Genomic DNA, 14,743 nt, shown 5'->3' on the forward strand with positions numbered 1-14,743 from the left:
GATTTTGTGATTTGCCACCAAGTGAAATACTCTGGTACTATAGTCCCATATCTGAAGCGAGAAGCAGGTAGTGGGTGGGAGAAGGGAGACTGGCGGGTGGTGTTTGATTGATATCCATAGGAGGGTGTAAGGTGAGAGCAGATGCATGAGATTAGCTTCCATGTCAACCCATAGCCTTGTAGTCAATGGTGAGTGGAATAGTACTAGTTGGGTTAGATGTGTGGCAATGTAATATTTAGAGATATCTGGGAGACCAAGCCCTCCCTCTGCTGTTCTGCAATGGAGAGTACGAGCTTGTACTCGGGGTCATTTGCCTGCCCAGATAAATCTAGCAATTTGCTTCTGTAGAGTTTTCAATGCAAGTGACTGTACCCTTATAGGCAGTGCCTGAAACAGGCAGGGCTGCCAAGAGGAATTCAATGCCCCGGTACAACAAATTGATGGGGCCCCTCTTATAGTTGAGTAAGCAAAAACATTTTGCAACATTTTTCAAGGGTGTGGTCACACAATTGGGGTTGTGGCAATGCGCAATTGGGGCGTTGCTAGCACAACAAAATCTCTAGGTCCTGAATTCCCCGGAGTGTGACATTTGTCCAAGCACTCCTGACTTTCAGGACATCTAGCACCCTTGTGTAGTAAAGGAAGAATGCAGTGTGTACAGAAACAGTTCAGTCTTGGCCTGCGCCCACTGGGCTCACCAAACACTTACCAAACATTGGCATTGTCCCTACTAGAATCACAACATTTCACACACTATGCTGCTCTGTCCTACCTGTTCTTCTCACTTTTACCACATGTGGCTGCTGGTTTCTTTAGTTGCGGCTTGTCTGGATCCTGGAATGTTGGAGAACCTATTTGGGGGGAAAAATTGCTACATTTAGAAAATTACAGCCAGCCCCACCGTTAAATCAATAGCACCCATGATTAATAATTAGGCTTTCCTCCAGCCCCAACATTAAAATAGTATTCCCATTACCCCGCAAACAAAATAGCAGCCATTAATTAGCCAACATTGCCAAAAGCTCCGTGCCATCACACACACATTACTGTGCCCCTTTATCATCACCACGCTATGCCCCCTTATGATCACACTGTGCCCTCCATGCTGCCTTTGCCCCTTTCTTCATCCCCCTGTGCCATGCTGCCTTTGCCCCCTCCTTTCATCATCCCCCTGTGCCATGCTGCTTGTCCCTCCTTTCTTTAAACCCCTGTGCCATGCTGCTTGTCCCTCCTTTCTTTAAACCCCTGTGCCATGCTGCTTGTCCCTCCTTTCTTTAACCCCCTTTGCCATGCTGCTTGTCCCTCCTTTTTTTAACCCTCTGTGCCATGCTGCTTGTCCCTCTTTTCTTTAACCCCCTGTGCCATGCTGCTTGTCCCGCTTTTCTTTAACCCCCTGTGCCATGCTGCTTGTCCCGCTTTTCTTTAACCCCCTGTGCCATGCTGCTTGTCCCGCTTTTCTTTAACCCCCTGTGCCATGCTGCTTGTCCCGCTTTTCTTTAAACCCCTGTGCCATGCTGCTTGTCCCGCTTTTCTTTAACCCCCTGTGCCATGCTGCTTGTCCCTGTTTTCTTTAATCCCCCTGTGCCATGCTGCTTGTCCCTCTTTTCTTTAACCCCCTGTGCCATGCTGCTTGTCCCTCGTTTTTTAATCCCTCTGTGTCCCCCTCGATTTTTAACCCCCCCCTCCCCCCGTTTTCCTCCCTTCACTTACCTTTTCTTCTCTCTCTTCTTTCTTGGTCTTCTCTGCTGCTCTGTGCTCCATTGCTCCAGACTGACTGAATGCTGGATGTGACATGATGACATCACACCCGGCATTCAGTCAGAATGGAGCACAGAGGAGCAGAGAGGAGGGACACCGGCGCCGCGATCACGTGAGTATGGTTTTTTTTTATTTTAACTACCCTGCTCACCCCACCAACTACCCCCCGCCGCAAAAAAAATTAAAAATCGTTGGGGGCCGGGCCCCCTGACGTGCCTGGGTAATTAGTAATTTGTCCATATTAATTTTAAAGTTGGATACTGTACCATAAGCACCGAGTTCATTCCTTAAGGAGGGGTAGGGAGATAAGGGGGTTAGTGATTGTTCGTAAAATATCATCCATATACATAGAAATTTTATAGTCCATTTTACCCGCCTGGATCCCTGTGATCGGGTTATTGCGAACTTGAGATGCCAGAGGTTCCATTGTTAGAGCAAATAGTAAGGGGGAGAGTGGGCAGCCTTGACGTGTGCCATTCGTTATTTGGAATGGTGGTGACGCGGCCCCGTTAGCCCAGACCATGGCTGAGAGGTTGTAATATAAGAGAGAGAGATATATACTGTCGCACTAAATCATGAAATAGGAGGCCTACTACCCATCAATTACATTAGTTTTTCATATATAGTTATGTATGTGGGGTGCTACCTTAACTTGTGATATAAATGGATTAGAAAAAGAAAAAAGAAGTTAATGGTAGGTGCACTGAGGCTTCCTTCTGATAAATTTGTTTATTTACTTACTATAATAATTAACTTTTATTGGGTATTAGGTTAAAAAAAGCGAAATATAAAATAAATTAAAAACATGTGCTGTCTGCACATATGTTCTCCTATATAGTAGGACTTATGCTCAGGTAAAAATGTGATATCACCTCTAAATTGAATAATATATATTGAGTGATACTGTGTAGCAATTACATAATGTCCTCCCTATGTATTAGGATCGTATCTGCTAGATATTCCTGTGAGTATGAATTAGCCACTCAAAAAATAAAGCAATACCAGATGGTCCGTATAGAGCTATGGTATGCTCCTCTAGGTATTACTGGTGGCATGGATTTTTCACTCAGAAATATAGTCACTCTAAAAAGTCCGGTTAGAGCTATGGTGAGCTCTATTTGATACGGGGAGTGTATTGCTAACTACCTAAATAATATCTCCGAACTATATCTGGATTTATCGGAGTATTATATAGAGCTGCCAGTTGAGGAGATATAAGATCTGCAGACAGCGAGGACGCCGACGCGCGTTTCGCTTGAGTCTGCTTTATCCAAGGCAAGCTGAGGCAGTGATTTGACATCTCTTAAATACACTGAAGGATTCTCCTTCATTGTCACGTGATCGGAAGTCTGACCAATCATGGCGTATCGGTATAGGGGTGTGTATTCTTAGTGGCATGTCATTGGTATAGACATTATACAGGCCCGCCCTTTGGGATGTCTATACAGAGAGACTCGATCTGAAGTAAGGGCATCGTAAGTATATTCATTCATTCATTCATTTATCATAAGATCAAAAGATCTTTTATTTTCCATATATTCACGATTCCCTCTTCACTGGCCATAATCCATAACCCCATATATATCCAAGATTGATCTTTTGTTATCAAGTCATAATTGATATGATTACGTATATGCTTTTAGTCTTTCATTCGTATATATTTATAATTAGCTGGTTGTTGATAGCGTTCCAGCGTTTTTTTGAGGCATAGAAAAACATCATTACAATTATAAGGAAAATTCAACTTCCAAAACGTTGGTTATGGCTACAATTAACCATAGCATTGTTACTGTGTCTATGAAGAGATGTTATGCTAACCTCTAACATGTAATGCAATACAGTCAGCTTCTTACTATAGAATACATGTTTCTTGTGCACAACCACATCTGTGTAATTGTATAAAATTAACCATATTTCTACTGTAAACACTGAAACCCAGTCCATTAGGTCTATCTATGATCTGTTTTAGTGTATTGTTTCCATTGGGGATTATTTTATATCTGAAAAAAATGTGGAGGTGATTGCACATATAGCACACCCTTAGTCAGTATATTCTTTGCCCACCCATGCAGGCACATTGTGTGATCCTTGGCCTATACATGGACTGGTACATTGAACATGTTTTTTTTTTTTTATACTGCATACTAGAAATTTTGCTTACTTTTGATCTTTTTGTCAATTTTTCAAAAATGCAGCTTTTGACCCAATTTATATTTATCCTAAAGGGAAATTAAACATTCCCTCTATTCCAAGTCCGGGAGTGGCTCTGGTAAATCTGGCGATTAGCATGATAAACAGGCCAACTCTAATTGCTGTCAATCCAGCCCCAGTGATCTGTCAGTGTTCTAGACCTGTGAGAAGAGTGGTTATGTACAGTCATGGCCAAAAGTTTTGAGAAGAACACAAATATTTTTTTTCACAAAGTCTGCTGCCTCAATGACAATAACCTTTATCCCCAAAACAACATTCCCACTACATTTCAACCCTGCCACAAAAGGACCAGCTAACATCAGGTCAGTGATTCTCTTGTTAACACAGGTGAGAGTGTTGATGAGGACAAGGCTGGAGATCACTTTGTCATGCTGATTGAGTTAGAATAACAGACTGAAAGCTTTAAAAGGAGGGTGGTGCTTGAAATCATTGTTTTTCTTATGTTAACCATGGTTACTTGCAAGGAAACATGTGCAGTCATCATTGCTTTGCACAAAAAGGGCTTCACTGGTAAGGATATTGCTACTAGTAAGATTGCACCTAAATCAACCATTTATCAGATCATCAAGAACTTCAGGGAGAGAGGTTCAATAGTTGTGAAAAAGGCTTCAGGTTGCCTAAGAACGTCCAGCAAGTGCCAGGACCATCTCCTGATGTTGATTCAGCTGTGGGATCAGAGCACCACCAGTGCAGAGCTTGCTCAGGAATGGCAGCAGGCAGGTGTGAGTTCATCTGCACACACACAGTGAGGCAAAGACTTTTGGAGGATGGCCTGGTGTCAAGAAGGCCAGCAAAGAAGCCACTTCTGTCCAGGAAAAACATCAGGGACAGACTGATATTCTGCAAATGGTACATGGATTGGACTGCTGAGGACTGGGGTAAAGTCAATTTCTCTGATGAATCCCCTTTCAGATTGTTTGGGGAATCTGGAAAAATGCTTGTCTGGAGAAAGAAAGTGCTACCATCAGTCCTGTGTCATGTCAACAGTAAAGCATCCTGAGACCATTCATGTGTTGCTTCTCAGCCATGGGAGTGGGCTCACTCACAATTTTGCCTAAGAACACAGCCATTAATAAAGAATGGTACCAAAACATCTTCCAAGAGGAACAATGCCTTTTCCAGCATGATGGAGCACCTTGCCATAAGGCCAAAGTGATAACTAAGTAGCTCGGGGGTCAAAACATTGAAAATTTGGGTTCATGGCCAGGAAACTCCCCAGACCTTAATCCCATTGAGATCTTGTGGTCAATCCTCAAGAGGAGGGTGGACAAACAAACCCACAATTTCTGACAAACTCCAAGCATTGATTAGGCAAGAATGGGCGGCCATCAGTCAGTATGTTGCCCAGAAGTTGATTGACAGCATGCCAGGGCGAATTGCAGAGGTCTTCAAAAAGAAGGGTTTACACTGCAAATATTGACTCTTTGCATAAACTTAATGTAATTGTCAATGAAAGCCTTTGACACTTATGAAATGCTTGTAATTTTTCTTCAGTATACCATAGCAACATCTGTCAAAAAGGAAGCAAACTTTGTGAAAACAATTATTCGTATTATTCTCAAAACTTTTGCCCACGACTGTAGGAGACTGGCAGATTCGGGACAAATCACTGTCCAGTAAACAGAATATAGTGCATGCTGCTTGGTCATCTCTCTCCAGGCCATGGTTCTATTTATATAACTCTTTGACTGTAAAGGCTGCCTTTTTATATAAGCATGACAACTATCTTAACTATAAATATGCTATCCCTCTAAAATATAGAGCAGGGGATACTCCATTGAACATTGGCCTAATGTATGGTCAGCTGCACCCACCAGAAACAAATAATAAATATATATATATATATATATATATATATTTCTTCCAAAATTGATGCCATTCTGTTGGGATAATCAACGTAGATGTCCATTAAATCCGGCAAGACCAGCAGATTGACACCACAAAGGAAGACTAAATGCCATTTGCACTGTACCTTGTATGACACATTCCCAATCCTCTCCCCTTTACACAATGCATTCAATACTTTAATGTAATCTGGCATTTATTTTTTATCTTAGGTGAAAGTGCACAACTGATACCAAAGGACATTTGGGTAGGGTTACATCAAGTTCAAATTCTAGTAACCGACAATAAAGGAATGAGCTGTCCTGAAAAACAGATCCTAAAGTTAACAGTTTGCACTTGTGAAAAAGGCATTTCCGGTTGCACTGAGAGACTGTCCGACACTTCTATAGGCCTCGGTGGGGGTGCAGTTGGACTGATGATTCTTGCTTGTTTATTGTTACTATGTGAGTATACAATAGAGATTAATTGACGTGCAAATGTGACTGACAATGCTGCATTTGAGGTATAGGAAAAGATGGGCTGAACAGGGATATTTACAATTTGTTTTAAAACCTTGCTCAAAAATATGATGTCAAAATTATTGACCCCCATATTGTCTAGAAAAGATTTTGTTTTTTAATTGTAAAAAGAAAAAATGTATACATCCTTTTGTTGAAGTTAATTTTTAATTAAATAAAACATTTTATTTTGAGCTTAAAAATTCGATGAGTGTTCTGACCTTTTCTGTTAGAATTTGGTAAACCGCTGACAAATCTATTAAAACATAGCAACCAATCGGACATCGACTTTATAGTCTAACTTGTACTAGACTGATCAAAGCTGCTGCATATGAGCAATTGTGCACCTATGTTGACAAATAACCTCTAATTGTCTATCTGTAGCCTAGGATTATTTTATTTTTTTTATTCTTTGTGCATCTGATTTATGTGTTTAAATTTAAAAAATTAATAAATAAATGTTTCAGCAGAAAATAAAACATTCTATTTAATGTGTATCTATATATTATTATTTTTTTATCAGTGGTTCCACTTTTGTTGCTTTTGTGCTTCTGTGGCTCAGAAGGAAAAGGATTTCTAGCTGTGCCAGCAGGTACAGAGGAGTCAATCCTAGTGCACAACCATGAAGGAGCTTCACCTGAGGATACAGTGAGTGTGTGTGTGTGTGTGTGTGTGTGTGTGTATAATTATATTATATATTATATTTTTTTATTGAATAAAATAAAACTGAAGGTCACAAATGCCTCTGTTTTCTATTTATGCCTAGTATTGCACACCAGTTGGGGCACTACAGTAGTACATCGGCTTAGACCACGCAGTTTAAGCTGTCTTCATGTTAAACAGCCTAGACGAGTGGGACTCTTTCCTCAGCACTGTTGACGTATATACACAGGAAGAGTCACACTCGTCGTCTTTAGCAGTGAAGGGGTAAATTGGCATGTATTTCATACATCTATTGTTATGAATCTGTATTTTACATATTCATTTTACACATACAATTTACATTTATTAATTATGCTGGCATTTTTTCTTTCTTTCCCTACTGTAGGCGGTTCTCTCACATATGACAGCAATAGGTTTTGCTGGGGCTGGGGCTGGAGGCGGGGCTGGCGCTGGTGCCGGAATGATAAAAGGAGATGGATATGGCATGCAGGAAGGATATGACTACAACTCTAAGGGAATGTATAATTCCAACACACTGCTAGAAAGACGATACGAAGAGAATAGGGGTCTGTTCACTGCAGCGGAAATGGCAGCTGGTGCTGGAAGTGGCATGAGGTCTATCGGTGTCTTAGGTTCAGGAGGTGGTTCTGGAACTGGAGGTCAGGTCTCTTTTGCTGGTGCAGGGAGTCAGGCTGCCCTGAATGAAGGATTCCTGAAAGGCTATTTCTATGATGTAAGTACTTCACTTTTCTTTCTTTTTTTGTCTTATTTAAATAATGTGACAGTTCTGTTATCTCCCATCATAAAACTGAAAAACTAGTAACGGTTTTGTTACAGTGAAATATTTTTTTTTTTTTTTTCAGTTCACTGACTAATATCAATTGGGGGGGCGGATATATAACTCCAACATTGCAGCATTCTGATTTTAGAATTCTGATTAGTTGTTGATATCTAATCTTATAAATTCTGTCATCGACTACTGCCTAATTGAAATTCTAAATAAAGGTCTGTTATATGTGTTGACTGACCGTGACCAAATTAAAAAGTTTTCATTTATAGCAAAACTATTATACATTTTTGTTGGTTCCTATTTTGCTTCAGAGAGAATCTGTTTGGTGTTGCTCCTCTTTGGGGACGGTGATCCAAGTGTCACAATGCATCATTTAAACGCACATACAGAGCCAGTAGAGGGCACCAGTACAGCAGTTTTAGAAATTTTGTCTCTCTCCAGAGAGTGGGAATCCTTGTTCTCCGTTACCAGACCTCTTATGTAAATATTCTATATAATAACTCTGGAAAGTGCAGTTTTTGCACCTAGGCAAAACCATGTAACTTTACACAGGGACGAATTTAAAATGTGCAGACAGATTTAGTTGGGAGGGGGGCACGCCTCAGGTCAACTCTGATTTGAAGTGTAAAAGTAATCCAGCCCAGTATTTGTGTGCTACGTGCAAAGCAGAATGTTTTGGGTTTTTTTGCTTTTTTTTCATGCAAATAAAATTGCCATTTGCACCACTTGCATCACAAAACTCTTTCCCCAGGTGCAAATTTTCACCTTTTTAGGTAGATTTGCTCCGAACTCTAAATGAGGCCCTAAATGATATTAAACTATCAACACTACAGCCCAGAAATATTATAGTAACAAGTCAGAAAGATGTCTGTCAGTAGTGATATACAGCATGCACCTAAGTAATATGTAGCAGGGCTGATATTAATGCCCATTGTTATCAGTCCGTGGTAATATGCCACCAACATCTTTATCAGCAATAATATGCAATAACACTAACAATTATATGCCCATCAATAATATACCAATAGTATGCCCATCAGCAGTAATATGTAGCAGCATGAACAGTGATGCCCAGTATTATGCCTATTAATAATAAGTCATGGTCAGCAGTAGTTGGTGTAATGTCCAGTAGAATGCCCATTGGTGATAAGAAAACAACGCCAGTAAAGATCCAGTTTACACTACTCCACTGGGTGCAAGAATAATATAGGGTACCCACATAATCTTTACTGTAGAACTTAAAAATATATTCTAACTATATCGTCTGGCAAAATGACTTGTATTTGTGAAATGTTTTTATGGTTAAATACAATGTGAGTTTCCACTACATATAGATATAACGTGTAGTATACTATTCTTGGGAGTACACTTCTCACCAAGAAGAAAGTGTGTTGTTATTTCACACTGTGGCGAAACTACCATTGGTGCAGCAGGTGTGGTGCTCCGGGGCCTATAGAGATAATGGGGCCCGACAGATGCTGGGGGTTGGATCTTGTGAGTTATGGGCCCCGGTTTCCTCCTCCAAGCTTCCCTGCACTGGGGCCCACAGCTTGCTAGTTCTGCCTCTGATTTCACACACATTTTTATCCATTCAATAAAGGGTAATTATTTATGCTCCCTCACAAAAAACAATGTGCTGCCATTAAAGTCCTGACCCCTGTGCTAAGTATAGAGCTGAATAAATATGGAACTGAAGTGAGAGCTCATAACTTGTATTTTAGGTTAAATGGCCTTTTAAATCTAAAACCTCTATCTGATCTGAATGGACCCATTGGCTCCATTTTTAACCTTTCCTAGGTCAGAATGGAGTTCTGTTTTAAAAGGCTGACATGCAAAAGCCTAAAAATAAAAAAACCCAATACACTTGCCACCAACCATTCATTCTTTAATGTCCATGCTTGGATTTCTATAACAATAATAACTTTTTATCTGTTCAAATATGGGGCTGCTTGACTTCAGTTCAGTTCATTTAAATATACAACATAACAAAAAAAAAAAACACAGATGTAGCACGCATCAAATTGTCTTCTATTGCCAGGTGATTTTGTCAATCTTCCGCCTGCTTAAGAAAATGCATCAAATTAGGTGGGAAGTAGTAAAAACACTTATAAAAAAAAAACACCCCACCTGCTCATGACAAACAATGGCTGTAAAATGACTGAGCGTAACCAGGAACCCATTCAGTGCCAACCAATCTAAGCATATTTTCCATGCTGACGACTTCTGATTTGGCTAGCAGTGAAACGAAGTCCCTGGGAATCTCAGCTTCGATAGTTTCGTTGAGGTCACACACAGTGGGCGGGTTTACATTTTCACTCTTTTATTAAAGGGAACAGGGGGCTTTGGGACACTTGTCCATCATACTGGGATGGCATTATCTGGAGTCACATTCTTGTTGGTTACCTCACGCCCCAACAGCCTGTAAGCCCCAGCTCTTCTTTGGGATGGGCACACGTGTTTTTTTTTTTGTTTTTTGTTGTTTTTTTTACAGCCTTCCTGCACCTAGAGACACCAACCCTATGCTGTGGTCTCCCTGTTTTATACTACCCTTCATTTATTGTTTTACTGCACAATGCAGCATCTGTGGTCTGAGCAGAGCTATCATACACTCAAGCTGCTGATTCATTCAGTTAAGTGTTTCTTTTCATTAGTTTCAGCCAGCTTCTGTCATTCAGCGTAAACTGTGGTTCTCACAATAAACTCATATATTTTTACAATATTTTAACAGCAAACAAAGGTTATATGTGGTATTCATAATTTGATAAAACTTACCAATAGTATGGTGATTAACATTACTCATGGAGAAATTGGGCTTCATGGGTTATGCGATAATGGCAGAATCACACAGTTATAAGAGACTTTGACATTTTTTAAATTTGTATGTTGTGATTGCTTTTTTCTAGTAAACAATATCTGTAAACTATAATTCTATGTTTTTCTATTTCTATCATTTGTAGAAAGTGATGGCATGTGCCGATGAAGACCTGGCCCAAGCAGCAAAAGATTGCATACTTATTTATTCCAAGGAAGGATCAGACTCAATTGCTGGATCGGTTGGCTGCTGTAGTTTAATTGAAAGTGACTTTGAAGAGAACTACTTGGATGACCTAGGAATGAAATTTAAAGTATTGGCAGATATTTGTCAGGGTACTAGTGTAAATAATGTGCAAATATCCAAATATAATTCCCATGATGAACTCCGTCAAGATGCTCTAGATTCAGAAGCCATAATGTATGCTGGTGTAACTCAGAATGTAGCACCTGTAGAAGATCATCGCTATGCTGTGGAAAGTTCTTATACATTATCTGAATCCCAAAGGTTAGAGCATGAAACTGTACCTGTGGGGAATGTTGTTGCTGAAGAATCCTTTGTCTCTTCTAGGTATGTGCAAGAACCCATCATGCGTGGCAATATGCTTGTTACCGAGAAATCCTATACCACAGGTCCTGCAGTAATTCTTGAGCCAATACATCAGCAAAATGTGCTAGTGACAGAGAGGGTTATTCGTCCTGCAACTAGTTTACATAACATACTTGACATTTCTAATGGGGAAAATGTTATGGTAACTGAAAGAGTGCTCAAGTCTGACCAAGGCTTGGTGGGTATTGGCGAGCCTCTTGATTCACAGTATGTGATGGTAACAGAGCGACGTCTTGGACCCACCTCTAATGTAAAGGCAGCAGTAGGTGTTTCTGACTTTTCCAGAGGACAGAATGTATTAGTGACAGAGAGGCATTATACTCCTGTATCTGCGATTAATGGAAATGTAATGATTCCAGCAGAGCTATCAGGTGGGCAAAGCATAGAGAGTATATCAATCTTGGATGGTGGTGGGCAGGGATATACCCACTATAACAAAGGTGGCTATTTGGTAGAGGAACTTCAGCCTTCAAGAAACAATGTAGGGAAATCAACAAACATAGTAAAAGAGAATATTTCAATCTTGGATGGTGGTGTGCAGGGCCACTATAAACAAGGTGGCTATTTGGTAGAGGAACTTCAGCCTTCAGGTAACAATGTTGCAAAATCCACGAACAGAGTGACAAAATACAGCACTGTACAGTATACACGTTCCTAATCCATGCTCAAAGTATATGAATTGATTGTAACAAAAAAAAAGTTTTTAAGAAGTTTTAGGGGTTTGTTTTTGCTCATGTCAAAATCCATTTTCTATTTGAGAGCCTAGACCTATATTTTAAAAATATTTTGTTTTAATGACGGCAAAGTTTATCGTCACGTTTAGTATGTGTCATTTAATATCCACCTTTGACTGTTTGCCTACTAAACTGAAAGCATTCCTGATAGAATAGTGAATTGTCCTTGACATTGCTTCAGTAATGATAACCTAAAAATATTTAGAATAAAAAGTTCCTAATCTTGTTTTAAAATACACATATATGCAACATATACAAAATTGTGTGCAAGAGAACCCTTGCATAGATTTTGTAAATTCAACTTCTGGTTTACTGTAGGATAGGCAGGTGCGGGCTGGGAGGTATCAGCCTGGGGGGGCGCACAGGCCACGTCATAATGCGCTGACACGGCCGTATCGTGTAATACGCGATGCGGCCGCCTGTAATATAAAAAAAAAAATTGCGTTCACGACGGGGGGAGGCGGCCGGCCCGAACAGCCGCTAGACTGAGCGGCCCGGGTGCCCGCTGCCCCACGGTCCAGCCCGCCCCTGAGGATAGGGGACATACTTATATACCATATCTATCAGTATAGCCGTCTGTGAATGAGAAAAGGCATAAGTTTGGCCAGATTCAATCTTTTATTATCAACAGGTTTTCAGATATGATATTTAGAAATGTTGCTCTTTTTGTGTCTTTGTATTCTTTTGTGGCTTTCCTGGCTTCCAGTGTCAGGTTATTGGTAAATGTAGCCTAATGTCACAGAAGACTGCACCATGAAGACCAGGCAGTTCAACAGAGAATAGATACGGGTGAATGCTACTTCTGCCCTAAACCAACTGCTTGCATTTCACTCTCGTCTCTGTAACATTAAGCACACATATCTATTTCAGTGTAACATGGCTAAAACTGTCCACATACTCGGAGATGCAATTAGCTAATTTGGTTGTCAACTGTCAACCAAATTGCCTTGGCATTGTAGTGTATTTGCACGCCATCAAGTGCTTTTTGGCATTCCAAAATCCAATTTGACGTAATCTAAAATCATGTCTGTAAATTACCCCATAGTCAGAGGGTCATTCACTAACCAAGAGGTATGATTCAACCAAACAAATCTGTACAGCTGGCATACCACGTGTTCAGATAGGCATAACATTTGGTGAACCACTGGATGGGTCAATGTAAGGCTACTGTAGGTATTACCACTTGTCTGCCACTTTTGTGATAGCTTTCTAACTTCCTACAATAACAAAGCAATATCTGTATAAATAGAAATATTTTTTTAAAAAAATTGTGTGTAAATGGTTTCATTGGTACATTTTATTTGATGTTTTAGTTGGCTTGCTATTGTACTTTTGAGACTTGACTATTGTTCTTTTATCACCATTAGTAATACTTGGATTTTTAAATCTTTTTAACATACGCTGTTTGCAACTGGTAAATATGTCTATTAACTTTTTAGTAACTGCTCCATGTATATAATGTAAATATAAGATTGAGGACTGTTAGTCACTGGATCCGGATTGTCATTTAGAAAATAAAACAAAAGATTACTCTTATGCAGATAGTACAAATATGTTTTTAGTTTGTATTTTGTTTTTTTTTCTGTTAAATGCTGACTTTTGTAAGAAAAACAGGTTTATTTGAATTGTGTTACTAGCTTAGTATAAGTAACTATTCAATATTGCTATATCCCTTGGATGCAAGGGTTCATTTGTTGGGAAGAGGGGGGGGGGGGGGCTGTGTTTTTATAGAACATCTAAAATTACTGTATTGCAGTTGAACTGTTAACAGGGTGACTCCGACATACCAATGAGCAAGTTTATAAGTGCAGAAACGGAAAACGAATATTTCAGATTTTGAAAAGATTAAACATGGACAATATAATATAGAATGTCATGGGTTTTTTTTTTATTTAATTTTTTTTGACTTTGGAAGTTTAGAGATTGTTAACATTTTTTTGCCTGTATCATGTATGTAACTGAAGTCTTCTACAGTAGGTGCGACTCTGCAAATGCCAGTCTTGTCTGAAATGCATGGTTTTGTTGTTTTTGGAAAATAGGTCCTAGATAAGTTATGAGAACTATAACCAATTTCTTACATCGATTTGCAAACTTGTCTCGTACTAAAATGTAACACCTATGAATTTTTACTTTGCTAAACAATGCATTACATGACTTGTATGCTTGGTGTTTATGAATATGCCTTTTTAATAGCTTTAATCTTTGCTTTCATTACAAAGGATCAAAAATGGCTACATTGTATGTTTGAGTGTACACTAAATATTTTGCACTGGTTTTGTACCATTCTTTATTTTTCTGGAAGTAAATAAAGCTAAATTGGAAAAGGAATCCTTTTTATTATTTACTAGCAAATGTGACCCATTAAATTTTGCAGTGGGCAAGACAATATACTCCTTTTTTTTTTTTTTTATGTCTTACAGCACAAGGTATGTATGTGTTTAAAAATGAGAGCGATGTATAGTAGTTGGGTTCTGTGGCATTTGTGTGTTGGAATGATTAAGGTTGTGGTCCATTTTGTGCTTGTGCATAAGACAGGTTTAGCATGTGTTCTCTGGTAGAAATGATATACTTTATGTAGTATGAGAATACCATTTAGCATGCATTGAATGTCAAAAATTCTAAATACTGTGAATTTCAGGTTGTTATAAAACCTACTGTACAGCACATCTTCATCTGTAATACATTGCACCAATCCAACATATACAGTTAGATAGCCAGCATATAGCATAATTGTAATACCAAGTTTGTCTTCTGTGCCCCTATATATTTAATGGCAACATACAGATCATTCTTTCATTGTATATGGCTTTATAATGGTTCCATA

General features: G+C 39.3%; 2 protein-coding genes across 2 annotated transcripts in view; one reads left to right on the top strand and one right to left on the bottom strand.

The window, feature by feature from the left end:
- DSG2 (desmoglein 2) overlaps positions 1-14,243 on the top strand; it is a 38,865-nt gene extending 24,622 nt beyond the window's left edge. Inside the window, exons 12-15 of the mRNA XM_075213462.1 lie at positions 6,027-6,257; positions 6,835-6,959; positions 7,360-7,707; positions 10,722-14,243. Of these exons, the coding sequence (XP_075069563.1) occupies positions 6,027-6,257; positions 6,835-6,959; positions 7,360-7,707; positions 10,722-11,843 (1,826 nt within the window). The 3' untranslated portion in view covers positions 11,844-14,243. The remainder of the gene's footprint in view (positions 1-6,026; positions 6,258-6,834; positions 6,960-7,359; positions 7,708-10,721) is intronic.
- The window catches only part of B4GALT6 (beta-1,4-galactosyltransferase 6), a 157,853-nt gene that overhangs the window by 25,696 nt on the left and 117,414 nt on the right, over positions 1-14,743 (bottom strand). The gene's annotated exons all lie outside the window — the stretch shown is intronic.

The sequence above is a fragment of the Mixophyes fleayi genome, chromosome 5 (genome assembly GCF_038048845.1).
Source record: "Mixophyes fleayi isolate aMixFle1 chromosome 5, aMixFle1.hap1, whole genome shotgun sequence".
Taxonomy (NCBI): Eukaryota; Metazoa; Chordata; class Amphibia; order Anura; family Limnodynastidae; genus Mixophyes; species Mixophyes fleayi.